Below are 13,897 nucleotides of genomic sequence, written 5' to 3'. Positions count from 1 at the left end.
GTGAGCCACCCCTCAACCCCAGAAATATGTGAAGCTGAATATTATTTATTTTGCTATTTCCTATATCCTCCTCCCCCTTCAGACTCTGTGACTCCTGTTTATTAATGCTTCAGGGATGTACTGGAATATAGAATGGAATTTGAGTGCTGGAATAATATCATCTATCTATCTATCTATCTATCTATCTATCTATCTATCTATCATCTATCATCTATCTATATCTATCTATCTATCTATCTATCTATCTATCTATCTATCTATCATCTATCTATCATCTATCTATCTATCTATCTATCATCATCTATCTATCTATCTATCTATCTATCTATCTATCTATCTATCTATCTATCTCTATCTATCATCTATCTCTATCTATTTATCTCTATCTATCTCTATCTATCTCTATATCTATCTATCTATCTATCTATCTATCTATCTATCTATCTATCTATCTATCCTATAGCTGGAATTCCAAAAGGGAATTCTTTCTCCACCTAGATTTTATAGAATCTGGTTTGCGCTGAACGCTGAATGATAAGAGGGCTATCTTAAATGCTAAATTCCACCTGCGTGTCTGACATGTCCTAATATTATTTTAGAAAAGGGTGTTGGGTTCATTTCCACCGCCAGCAAAATTCAACGTATGTCAGAACTCCATAGCCATCGGTGGCTGTGTACAAAGGATAACTTCTCAGAGTTTTGGCAGTGGGGTGTTGCCCCCAATTGAAATGACTGTGCAAACATTCATTTTTGTGTGTCTGGTGATGATCTTGGGTCAAGCCAGTTTTGTGTATTTTCATAGCAGAGGAAGAGGAGTGTGTTATAAGATAACCATCGATGGGAAGATGACTTGGAGTGCCACTTAGCCTTGAGTTTCTTAAAGTCCTTGGACAGTGGCCATTTTGGAAGGCGCTCAGAATTTTGAATCAAATTAGAATCCAGCACGCAGTCTCCTCCTCAGCCCCCTGTCAGAATGTAGAGAATAATGAGCATGTGGCAGAACTTGACTCTTCTCTGCATGAGGACTTACTCCTATACTAGCAATTTTGCTTGCTTTTGTGGTGAGGCCTCTGTTGCATGGAAATGTGAACCCCACAATGTCACCCACCACTGCAACTTCTAGCCCTTCCTTCCAGTGATGGCTGGTGCGTATTGGGACCGATAGTATGGAAAGCAGAGAGGGGCCTACTCAGTGGAGTCTAGATACATATTTAAATTGCTCTGAATATGCTTTTTTCAAAAAGCGTTTTGAAAAAATACATTGAATTTTCCATAACGCTCGCCGTTGCCATCTGGTGTCACATTGTATATTGCACTTAAAACACACCTAAAACATTTTATTTGCTGCTGTATAGCTGAATCCTCATGCTAGTTTTGTCCCCATCATCTTCCTTGATCAATTCTACAAAGGAAACAATGAGACTAAGAAGGAGGGAGCTGACAGGCTAGTGCAGGCATAGGCAAACTCGGCCCTCCAGTTGTTTTGGGACTACAATTCCCATCATCCCTGACCACTGGTCCTGTTAGCTAGGGATCATGGGAGTTGCCAGTGCCACCCTGTTGAGTAGTTGCAAGCACAAGGGCAGACAGTTGGGGAGCCGGCTGCAGGCAGATTGAGGTTCATGGGGTACTGCCCTATAAGATAATAATAATAATAGTAATAGTAATAATAATAATAATAATAATAATAATAATAATAATAATAATAATAATAATTTTTATTTATATCCCGCCCTCCCCAGCCGAAGCCGGGCTCAGGGCGGCTAACAACACTAAAACAGTACAGATCAGTAGAAGAGACGGCTGAATCAGGCCCCTCTATTTATATGTTTTCATTTATTTATTTATTAAATTTGTATACTGCCCTTCATCCGAAGATCGCATGGAGGTTCCCAACAGTAAAATACGAAAGGAGAACACAAAATAAACTAACAAACTAACAAACTAACAAAGTAAAACAAATAGAAAGCCCAATAGCCCCTCTCCCACAAACACATTTAAAAGGCCTTAGAATGTTAAATTAGAGAAACATTTTTGCCTGGTGCTAAAATATAAATAAAAATGCACAAGTTAAGAAGCAGTTAAAAGCACTTGAAAATATTTTTTTTTAAAAAATTAGAGCAATAATAAAAGCAACAGGACCCTCCAACAGAACCCCCTAGACCAGGTGTGCCCAAATTTTTTTCAGAGGGTCATATCTGATGAAGTGAACATGCGTGAGGGCCGACCAAAGTTTTTTCAGGATTGAAGTTGTTGAGCTTTTTTTTACAATTTTACCACAAAGTTGTTCAGCTTTTTTAATTGGGATTTTAGCACAGGACATGCTGTATATTGCCACGGGGACTGGATTAGGCCCCCGAAATGGACTTTGAACATGCCTGACCTGGACTATTTATTAATTTATAAGATTTATATGCAGCCTTTCATCATAAGGTTTCAGAACCTTACAACAGGGGTTTGAGGGAGGTCGCAGCTCAGAGGCAGATGAGGGGGAAAGTTGGGAAACCATGGGAGAGGAGGAGTAACACCCGGCTGACATGTTGTCATCAGAAAACATTCCAGACCCTCCATCTCCCAGAAGCCGGCGAGCCTTAGAAGTAGGACAGCAAAGAGCTCAAAGACAGAGGGCACTTAGTGTCACCCGCAGAGTAGGTGGTGATGATGACGAATGAGAAAGTGGGAGAGAAGGGGTGTGTGTGTGTGGAGATTCACTCAGGACAACACCATTATCCAAGAGGCTGGGTTCTGTAACCTCTCTCTGAAAAGATTAAAATAAAAAAGGGCTGTAAGAAACTTTTCCTTGTCTTTATACTTTCCTGAGCAACCAGCCAGGAGCCGCTGACAGTATCCTGACACCCCAACAGTTGTTGCCAAGAGGGGTATGTACCATACTGGTAAATGTCTTGGCTATATGTGGGATGATACATAGCAAAACCACAAAGCTTTCATCAGCCTGCATTGGATGTCAGAAGAGGCACCTGGGCTGGGTGTTTACAAGGCGGCACTTCTGCGCCAGTAACGTAGTGTCTGTGGTCAGTGGCTATGATCAGCGAAGGGCCCCTGTGTGTCTGCTTGAACTGTGCCCCCTTAGGCTGATCGCCGAAGAATTGATGCTTTTGAATTATGGTGCTGGAGGAGACTCTTGAGAGCTCCATGGACTGCAAGAAGATCAAACCTCTCCATTCTGAAGGAAATCAGCCCTGAGTGCTCACTGGAAGGACAGATCGTGAAGCTGAGGCTCCAATACTTTGGCCACCTCATGAGAAGAGAAGACTCCCTGGAAAAGACCCTGATGTTGGGAAAGATGGAGGGCACAAGAAGAAGGGGACGACAGAGGACGAGATGGTTGGATAGTGTTCTCGAAGCTACCAGCATGAGTCTGACCAAACTGTGGGAGGCAGTGGAAGACAGGAGTCCATGGGGTCATGAAGAGTCGGACACAACTAAATGACTAAACGACTAAACAACAACAGGCTTCTTGTGCCCCCACCTTCACCATAGTTGGATACATTGAGCACTACAAGCTGAGGAGCGCAGTGCAGCAACTGCCACCCTGCCCCCTCCCCTCCCAATGGGTCCCACTGACTATGCCTATGTGAGGCGACTGGCCTCTTCCTCCCCCCTGCCCCCCCTTCCCCACTCCCTTTCCCTTCTTGCAGAATTTGGGACATAGTGAGGAACCATGTTGGCCAAAGGGTATTCGTAACGGTTCTGGCAGTTTCAGGGCAGTTGGAGACCATGTACTTTCTGTCATGTGAAGTGCCAAAGTGCATGTGGTGATCCCAGTGCGCCTGATATACAGGAGTAAAAATTTGTAATAGGATCTCATCTCACAGGCATTTCCTCAGTGGCACATGCCCTGGTACACCTGAGGTAGGAAACCTTTGTACTTAAGGTCACACGAAATGCAAATCTCTCCCTTTAGAGAGTTTTATGACAGTAAACTCCAAGCTACTATCCAGATCATTTCTGGAGTGGTTCATCGCGAGAGGCTTCATTCATTCGAGCCAGTGTTGTCCATATCTACTCATCTGTTCAGAAACTCATGCAGATCTGCCTCTGAACTCGATGGCAGAAAATATGGGTCATTCTCCAGGACATAGGTCGATGGACAACCTATGGCTATCTGGATTTTGTTGGACTTGAGCTCTCATCAGCCGCCATCCAGCATGGCCAATGGCCAGGGATGATGGTGTCTGCAATTCAACAACATCTGGTGGGCATTTCTAGGGCACCCGCTAAGCGTAGGCAGAACACTCCTAAAGTTCTCTCTCAATGAAATCAATAAAAATGTTTAATGATGGAATAATCATTTTGGCATATCCATGAATCTTAGCCACTAGAATCTCATTTGCAGCCCCTGGCTCAGGCACACGGGTGGTGCCGTAGAGTGGCAATAGGATTATTGAACAGTAGATCTCATTTCTTTGCACAGCACATCTGCGGAGCATAGCATAGCAGCTTTCACTTTGATTTATTTCTGCGCTTCTGGTTTGCTATGCACAAAGATTAATTCATTGATGCTTATTGCATGAAATTCAGAGGGGGGAGGTGAAAAAAATAGAGGAGAGTTTGTAGAAGGGAATGCAGTGGTGCCTTTAAGACAATTGTGCTTCCCTCACCGCGTCAGAGTTTAAATTCCCTGTGGACACGCCCCTGTCAGCGCTGATAGGTTGGTGAGGCCTGTCCCTTGAGTGGGGCCCCACCCAGTGCCAACAGTGTGGGGAGGCAGTAGTGGGGAGGATGCCAGTCTCTGACCCTTGGCCATGTTACACAGGGCCCGGCTGTAACGCTGACTACCAAAGAAGGTAAGCAGACTTACCATTTTCTTCTTTCGACTTTATTTAATATTTAGGAATATTTAATACAGTGGTACCTCGGGTTACATACGCTTGAGGTTACAGATGCTTCAGGTTACAGACTCCGCTAACCCGGGTGAATCTTGGGTTAAAAACTTTGCTTCAGGATGAGAACAGAAATTGTGCAGCTATGGCGTGGCAGCAGCAGGAGGCCCCATTAGTTAAAGTGGTGCTTCAGGTTAAGAACAGTTTCAGGTTAACAACCTACGTATTAAGTACGTAACCAGAGGTACCACTGTAAACCTATGACTAACATGTGGGCTGCTGGTTTGCAGAGGACTTTGCAGCCTCTGCAGAACAGTTTCAGGTTAAGAATGGACCTCCGGAACGAATTCAGTTCTTAACCCGAGGTTAAGAATGAATTAAGTTCTTAACCTGAAGAACCTGGTTCTTAACCTGGCCACTGTACTGTATATAGTTTTTAATCCCATTTTATTTTAATCCCATTTTATCCCATTTTATTTTTATCCCATTTTATTCTTAGCAGCAGCCTGGGCTGGTAGGTTGGGCTGAGAGTAACTTGCCCACAAGCTTACAATGAGCCACATAATCTTCAGTGAATTTGCATTGTTCTCTCACTACATAATTACTCATTTCACATGTCCAATGAAACAGACCTATTTATCTGTTAACTTACCATATTAAAGCAGGATAAAGGTGGGTGAGATTAACTGCAGTGGTACTTTGGTTCTCGAATGGCTTAGTCGTCGAACAAGTTGGCTCCCGAACGCCGCAAACCCGGAAGTAAGTGTTCTAGTTTGCGAATGTTTTTTGGAAGCTGAATGTCCGGCACAGCTGATGCGGCTTCCAATTGAGTGCAGGAAGCTCCTGCAGCCAATCAGAAGCCACGCCTTGGTTTTCGAACGGAATGGATTAAGTTCAACAACCAAGGTACCACTGTATTCCATGTCTGTAAAGGTAAAGGTAAAGGTACCCCTGCCCGTACGGGCCAGTCTTGCCAGACTCTGGGGTTGTGCGCCCATCTCACTCAAGAGGCCGGGGGCCAGCGCTGTCTGGAGACACTTCCGGGTCACGTGGCCAGCGTGACGAAGCTGCTCTGGCCAGAGCCAGAGCCAGAGCCGCACATGGAAACGCCGTTTACCTTCCCGCTAGTAAGCGGTCCCTATTTATCTACTTGCACCCAGGGGTGCTTTCGAACTGCTAGGTTGGCAGGCGCTGGGACCGAGCAGCGGGAGCGCACCCCGCCGCAGGGATTCGAACCGCCGACCTTTCGATCGGCAAGCCCTAGGCGCTGAGGCTTTTACCCACAGTGCCACCTGCGTCCCATTCCATGTCTGTAGCCAACACCAAACCCCTGTGATTTGGGACAGAAGTTGTATGAACATATCAAGCAGCCTTAAACCACAAGCCTGTGGTTCAAAGCATATGGCACCCCCCCACCCAAATCCTGGCAACTGCAGTTTGCTAAGAGTACTTGTAGCTCTGCGAGGGTAAACTATAGTTCCCTTTATTCTTTGGGGGAAATCATGTGCTTTAAATGCATGATGTGCCCACTGCCCAAGTGAGACTGTGGGTCCCCTTAGCATACTGTGTGCTTCTCTTTTCATGGTTCCATCTCTAAATTTCTTCTCTCCATGCCTTCATCTTGTCAACTTTTCATTCGAGCCTTTTCACCTTCTCTCCATGTTCTTTTCTCCATCCTTAAAGTAATTGCTCTTGAGAAGGGTTGTGGATGAAGGCCCATTTCTCTAGAAAGTCCAGCTCACGTGGTTCCATCTCTAAATTTCTTCTCTCCATACCTTCATCTTGTCAACTTTTCATTCAAGCCTTTTCACCTTCTCTCCATGTTCTTTTCTCCATCCATAAAGTAATTGCTCTTGAAAAGGGTTGTGGATGAAGGCCCATTTCTCTAGAAAGTCCAGCTCACGCCAAGACATATCCTGTTACCTTTTATATGGCAAATCAATTTAACGGGTAAGGGGGGGGGGGACATTCTTGCTTCTCAAATGTGCCTTAGGGAACAACGATTTGGTAGCCAGAAAAATGGCTACTAGTAATTGCTAGGTGTCAGGGAACTGCCATCGGAGCCAGAGGCGGAGGCAAGGCTCCCAAGTGATGTCGGAGAAGGGCCCAGCAGGGAGAGAGGCAGCTCATCAGCTGGGGAAGGAAATCAGCGTAACACCAGGGATAAAGGGGGGCAGATGGGGGAATCGGCAAGGGGGCTCCAGGACTCCTCGCCGGAGACCAGCGGGGAGAGCACGGGTCCTCCGCTGCCCACATCCACCCTGCACAGAAGACTTCCGCGCAGGGAGAGTAGGCGGAGACTTGGCGTCAAAGAACTTCTTTGCTGGAAGAGGTTCAAGAAACGCCCACTGACGGATTCTGCTAGCGACTGAAACAGCCACGAAGTGAAGGGCTGTCCAGACAGAAAAGGTTTAACCAGGCAACCTAGCCAGGAGTGGCGGCAACTTACGCACGAGCAACCCCTTTAACCCTTACACTAGGGGCCTTCAGATCAGTGACGGGGAAAATGTGGTCCTTCAGATGTTGATTGGACTGCCACTCCTATCGAATCTGACCATCAGCCATGCTTGTGTTGAAAGGAGCTGGAATCCAACACAATCTATTTCCCTGTTCTTGCTTTGGATGAAGCACAGAGTCTGGAAACTAGAAGGACAGGGCAGAAGAATCGGTGCTTGCTTTTACTCTCATCCACCCCTGCTAATAAAAATGCTTAAAAAATAAAAAATAAAGAACATACTGGAGGACGTTCTTGGTAAGAGAATCTGGGTCATGTCCTCCTCTCTCTCTCCTCTGTTTCTCATATTCCCAGCAATTTTGGTGAGCGATGATTCAGTCATCTTGGTAAAAAGCCATTGGGTAGGTCCTGAGTGAATTCTCAAAGGTCAGCCTCATTCGCTAATATAAGCAAGCGGAAGATGCTGCTGCAATCGCTGCTTGAAGAGAGCAAGCACAATGCTTATTACCCTCAGCATCTCAGCAGTGTTGATATTATATTTACTCTGAGAAGTTGCGTTGGCAGGAAGTCATAATCCGAGACAAACCCAAACCCAAATAAGTCCAAACAAATGAAAGGCTGGCCTGTTTTCCTTCACTGTGCAAGAAGATAATTCCGCCTAGTTATTAGCTGGCTTTTTCTGCCACCTAGCGGTAGCACACTAAATTCTTTAAATGAAATAACTGCAGAAATTCTCCACAAGTCCCAATTCCCCAATAGAATTGGAAGGGACCATGAGGGTCATCTGGTCTGGAACGTGGGAATCTTTTGCCCAATGTGGGCCTTGAGCCCACAGCCCTATTCCTGGGCAATAGCAACAATAGATATTGTGCTCTCAGTGGAGGCAGGAGAGATTCGGCCTCCTTAAACCCTTTAATTTAGTCGTGCTGGCCACATGACCCGGAAGCTGTACGCCGGCTCCCTCGGACAATAAAGCGAGATGAGCGCCGCAACCCCAGAGTCGACCACGACTGGACCTAATGGTCAGGGGTCCCTTTACCTTTTAACAGCCTCTAACGGGCTTGCCGATCAGGATGTCGGCGGTTCGAATCCCTGCAATGGGGTGAACTCCCATTGCTGGGTCCCTGCTCCTGTCCACCTAGCAGTTCAAAAGCACGTCAAAGTGCAAGTAGATAAATAGATCCCGCTCCAGCGGGAAGGTAAACAGCATTTCTGTGCACTGCTCTGGTTCACCAGAAGTGGCTTAGTCATGCTGGTCACATGACCCGGAAAAACTGTCTGCGGACAAACGCTAGCTCCCTCAGCGCCGCAATCCCAGAGTCGTCTGTGACTGGACCTAACAGTCGGGGTACTTTTACCTTTTTAACAGCCTCATAAAAAGCGAAACGGTGAGGTCATCATCATAGCCACTGATACTCCAGAATACGACTTAATTTTATTTTAAACATCACTGTCTCACCTCAGAAAGGATATTGTAGGAAAGGTTCAGAAAAGGGAAACCGGAATGATCCCTGTTTAGGAAAATCACAGCATTTGAGTGTTTTTGCTTTTTTTTTTAATTTAGAGAAAAGGTGAGAGGATGAAAGTTTATAAAATTCTGCAAGCCATGAAGAAAGTGAGCAGAGAGAAGTTTTTCTCTCTCATAACACTAGTGGACATGCAATGAAGCTGAATGTTGGAAGATTCAGGACAGATGGAATAAAGTACAGTGCATAGTTAAACCACCACCTTGGGTGGTTTTAAAAGAGGGTTAGACAAATTCATGGGGGATAAGGCTCTAAATGGCTACGATCTGTGATGCCTATGCTCTGCTGCCACAGTCAGAGACATCAATTCTTCTGAATACCTGTTGTTGTAAACCACAAGAGGGGAGAGTGCTTTTGTTCTGAGGTCCTGCTTTTGGGTTCCCCACAGGGTGCTGGACTAGATTGGCCAGAACCAGCAGCCTCTTCTTGTGTTCCTTTGTCTTCTTATTCCTTTTAGTGGTTGCTGGGAGTTGTAGCTTTGTGATGGGTTGTGCTGGTCCCATGGGGTTTCTGTGAGGCGTGGTCCAAGTTCAGTCTGAGGTCGAGGGTGCTGTATTGAAGCCGTCCGTCAAAGCTGAAGCTGGGTCCAAAGCAGGGAGTCGGGCGAGGGCAGGAGATCCGGCAGGAATTGGCTACCAACAATGTTGCTGCCGCAACTTGGGACTGGGGCTGGCTGGCTTTTATCTGCCCCGAGGCAGAGGGTGGCCCTGATTCTCTGGTGACTCGCCTCTCCTGGCCTGGAGGTGAGCACTCCTCCTGCAGGAACTTAGTTCCCTCCGCCTCTCTGCCCTGAGCCTCTGCAGCTCAGGAGAGGCTGGAGGGCTACCAGACCCAGAGGCAAGCTCAGCCTCCCCTGACGGGACTGAGAGTTGAGCACCTGCAGGCAATGGGTCCTCCATCACCTCAGGGGCCAGAGCAGGCTCAGTTGATGCCTGCACCTCAGGATCCGGCACAGTTGAGGACCCTTCAGGCTCATGCCCCAGCATGGTTCTGGAGGCAGGGAATCCTGTGCAGGCTGGGATTCCTCAGGTTCAGCCTCCAAGTCCGAATCCCAGGCCATCACATGGGTAAACTATGGTTCCGAGGATTGGCAATCAGGGCAAATGTGTGCTTTAAAAATATGGCGCGTAAACACCCAATGTTCAGCAGCCCCAGCCCTGATAGGTAAAGGTAAAGGACCCCTGGATGGTTAAGTCCAGTGAAAGGTGACAATGGGGTTACGGCGCTCATCTCGCTTTCAGGCTGAGGGAGCCAGCGTTTGTCTGCAGACAGCTTTCCCGGTCATGTGGCCAGCAGGACTAAACTGCTTCTGGCACAGCGGGACACCGTGACAGAAACCAGAGCGCATAGAAACGCCCTTTACCTTCCCGCCGGAGCGGTACCTATTTATCTACTTGCACTTTGACGTGCTTTCGAACTGCTAGGTTGGCAGGAGCAGGGACAGAGCAACGGGAGCTCACCTTGCTGCGGAGATTCGTACCGCTGACCTTCTGATCAGCAAGCCCAAGAGGCTCAGTGGTTTAGACCACAGCTCCTGTCACTTGGTGGAGTATTATTATTAATAATTTTGTTTCCTTTCCCTCTCTTTCTAACACCTGGCTTGTGACCGAGGGAGACTCACTTTGGCAACAATTTCTCTGGCTTCTTTCGATCCTACTATTTTATTTGTTACTTTTGTTTTTCATAGTTTTAAAAAACACTTTGATGACTGTATACGTGATAAAGTATATGTGTGGATGAGAGTGCATGTGCAGACAACAGCTTCATGAAAAGGAGTGGGGTGGTTCTGGTTGTAGGCATGGGGAAAACCAAACAGGTAATGTGCATTAACGGGGAAGACATCTCTGGCCCCTCTCTGGTGTGTACAACAACATGCAAATGCAACGTTGAGACAAAGTGAGGGGGGGTAATGACCTCCCTGCATTTTAAGCCACTAATGTGTACATAGACTAAGGCTTCATATGCACCATACTTTTAAAGCACCCTCCCAAATCCTGAGAACTACAGTGGTGCCCCGCAAGACCAACGCCTCGCAAGACGGAAAACCCGCTAGACGAAAGGGTTTTCCGTTTTGGAGGTGCTTCGCAAAACGAATTTCCCTAGGGGCTTGCTTCGCAAGACGAAAATGTCTTGCGAGTTCCTGCGGGTTTTTTCCCCCTTTCCCCCCTTTTCCTAAGCCCTAAGCCGCTTACCAGCTGATCCGCTGATAAGCCGCTTAACAGCTGATCGCTAAAAGCCGCTAAACCGCTAATAGCGCTAATTCGCTAAGCTGTCAATGGGCTTGCTTCGCAAGACGAAAAAAAACGCTATACGAAGAGCCTCACGGAACGGATTAATTTCGTCTTGCGAGGCAGCACTGTACAGGGGGGGGGGGAAAGGTTGCTGGGAGTTGTATCTATGTGGTGAGGAAAACTACAGTTCCCAGGATTTTTTGGGGGGAGTGGAATGGGCTTTAAATGTATGGTATGTACACAATCTACATTTAGCAGCCAAGAAGTGAGAATGTGGGTAGGTAATAGTTAACAACACATCTGTTTCACTTTTGGTTGCTTTCACAATTGGCAGAATAGCTTTACTCGAGTTAGGGTACAAACTCCAGGGCTGGATCTAGACACATAAAAAAAAAAAGTTTCAGGAAAACATGTTGTAAACCTCTTAATGTGAAATCACATTGCCGAAAGTCGGAACTCTACAGCGCCACCTGGTGTCGCAGCAATATAACACATTTTAAACGCTTTTAAAAAACTAATGTAGCTGAGTCCCAACTTAGAGCTATTGCCTTGCTTTTCTTTTTCAAAAATAAAAAAATAAGCCATGGCTCATGGTTTGCATGCAGCAGGAAGCCAGGATCTATTCCTGCATGTCGCAAACAAGTGAAGAAGCACATGCACCTCATGAGGGGTTGCCATTCTGTTGACACATTGTGTTGTCACCGTGTAGTAAAATGAAGCCACTTACATTGCCTTCTGTTATCCTTTCTTTTAGAACTAGATACCGAAGAGGTTGCCTGCACGCAGAATGGCCAGGTGTATCTGAACAGAGACATTTGGAAGCCGTCCCCATGCCAGATTTGCGTTTGCGACAGCGGAGCCATTCTCTGCGATGAGATCCAATGTCTCGATGTTCTGGAATGTGAAAATCCACAGGTCCCTCCGGGAGAGTGCTGCCTTGTGTGTCCAAACACAGCCCGCAATGGATTTGAAGGTGCTATTGGTAAGATTGCTTCAAATGTGATAATCGGGGGCCAGTTGCATGCTGGGGTATATAACAGCTTCACTTCGACGTGTACGCACTTGCCTGAGTCCATGTGGCACGGGAGATGGGCACTTGTGCATACTCACCACACCCAGAACACCTAGAACAGGCACCCCCAAACTCGGCCCTCCAGCTATTTAGGGACTAAAACTCCCATCATCCCTAGCTAACCCCCCCGAAAAAAGCACTGATTATTATTATATTAAAACACATATATTCAAAAGTTACCATATAGCTTTGTCCACTGCCATAATATCACAGAATAACCACTTCAATCCTTGGTCCCTCATCGCTCTCCTGTCGGCTTGTCAAGTACCCTCAATAGGAACCCAACTACCAATCTAATTTTTGCATATTTTAAAACGTATTTTCTCTCAGAATACCCATTTCTAGAAGTGTTTTTTCCTCAAAATATACATTTTAACACATGCAGAGTTGAAAATAGTGTCAGGCAGGGCTGGTCCACGCATGAGGCCAGGCTGGTAGGGTACACTAGAGGCAGCAGACCCTGATGGAGATCTTTCTCTCTCCCCCCCCTTGTTCCTGGTGTAGATTTTGCCTCACCCCTTCTTCCCTGGTGGGGTGGAGGGAGGAGGAAGCCATTTTGGGCTCCACCTCAGGTATCAATATGTCTTGGGCCAGCCCTGTTGCCGGGACATATGGAAAGCGCAAAAACCAGGGGGATAATTCAGTTATGACCCACACATTAGTCTAAGATGTGTGGTTCAGAACAGTTTAGGCTCAAGCAATTCACAAAGATAAAATGGCTCAAGCAATTCACAAAGATAAAATGGCTCAAGCAGACTTAAAGGTAAAGGGACCCCTGACCATTAGGTCCAGTCGTGGCCAACTCTGAGGTTGCGGCACTCATCTTGCTTTATTAGCCGAGGGAGCCGGCGTACAGCTTCCGGGTCATGTGACCAGCATGACTAAGCCGCTTCTGGCGAACCAGAGCAGCACACGGAAATGCCGTTTACCTTCCCACCGGAGCGGTACTTATTTATCTACTTGCACTTTGACGTGCTTTCTAACTGCTAGGTTGGCAGGAGCAGGGACTGAGCAACAGGAGCTCACCCCGTCATGGGGATTCAAACCACCAAGCTTCTGAGCGGCAAGTCCTAGGCTCTGGGGTTCAACCCACAGCACCAGCCACGTCCCCAAGCAGACTTAGGCGGAGATATTACTATGCACCATGTGTGAATATGGTGGTGGTGGGACGCAGTTTGGTGCAGTAGAGGCTGGCCCATTAAAGTGAGTGAGGCACGGCTCCATCAATCTCAGTCTGTCTTCAGCTAGCCCACCACCCCACCTGCCTTCTTACTAAAAACCAGTCCAGGTGGGCACCACTGCCTCCAATAGCATACGCTCCAACATTTCTCCGATGAAAATGGGGATGTCCTATTCCATAATACCTGACCCATCTGACTGGGTTGCCCCAGCAACTCTGGACAGCTTCCAACATATATAAAAACATAATAAAACTAGTCCAGTATGCCTGAAGGAGCATCTCCACCCCCATCGTTCAACCCGGACACTGAGGTCCAGCTCCTAGGGCCTTCTGGCGGTTCCCTCCACTTCGAGAAGTGAGGTTACAGGGAACCAGGCAGAGGGCCTTCTCGGTAGTGGTGCCCGCCCTGTGGAACGCCCTCCTGTCAGATGTCAAGGAAATAAGCAACTATCTGACATTTAGAAGACATCTGAAAGCAGCCCTGTTTAGGGAAGTTTTTAAGGACTGTTGTTTTAACATATTTTAAATCTTTTGTTGGAAGTCGCCCAGAGTGGCTGGGGAAACCCAGCCAGATTGGGGGGGGGGGGTA

General features: G+C 46.9%; 1 protein-coding gene across 1 annotated transcript in view; it reads left to right on the top strand.

The window, feature by feature from the left end:
* Nucleotides 1-13,897, top strand: part of COL5A2 (collagen type V alpha 2 chain) — a 182,321-nt gene that overhangs the window by 73,378 nt on the left and 95,046 nt on the right. The window contains exon 3 of the mRNA XM_083703922.1: nt 11,811-12,038. Within this exon, the coding sequence (XP_083560048.1) occupies nt 11,811-12,038 (228 nt within the window). The remainder of the gene's footprint in view (nt 1-11,810; nt 12,039-13,897) is intronic.

Source organism: Podarcis gaigeae, assembly GCF_964106915.1.
Source record: "Podarcis gaigeae genome assembly, chromosome: 1".
Lineage (NCBI taxonomy): Eukaryota > Metazoa > Chordata > Lepidosauria > Squamata > Lacertidae > Podarcis > Podarcis gaigeae.
The sequence above is the reverse complement of the archived record's forward strand: the minus strand, read 5'-3'. Positions and strand labels throughout refer to the sequence as shown.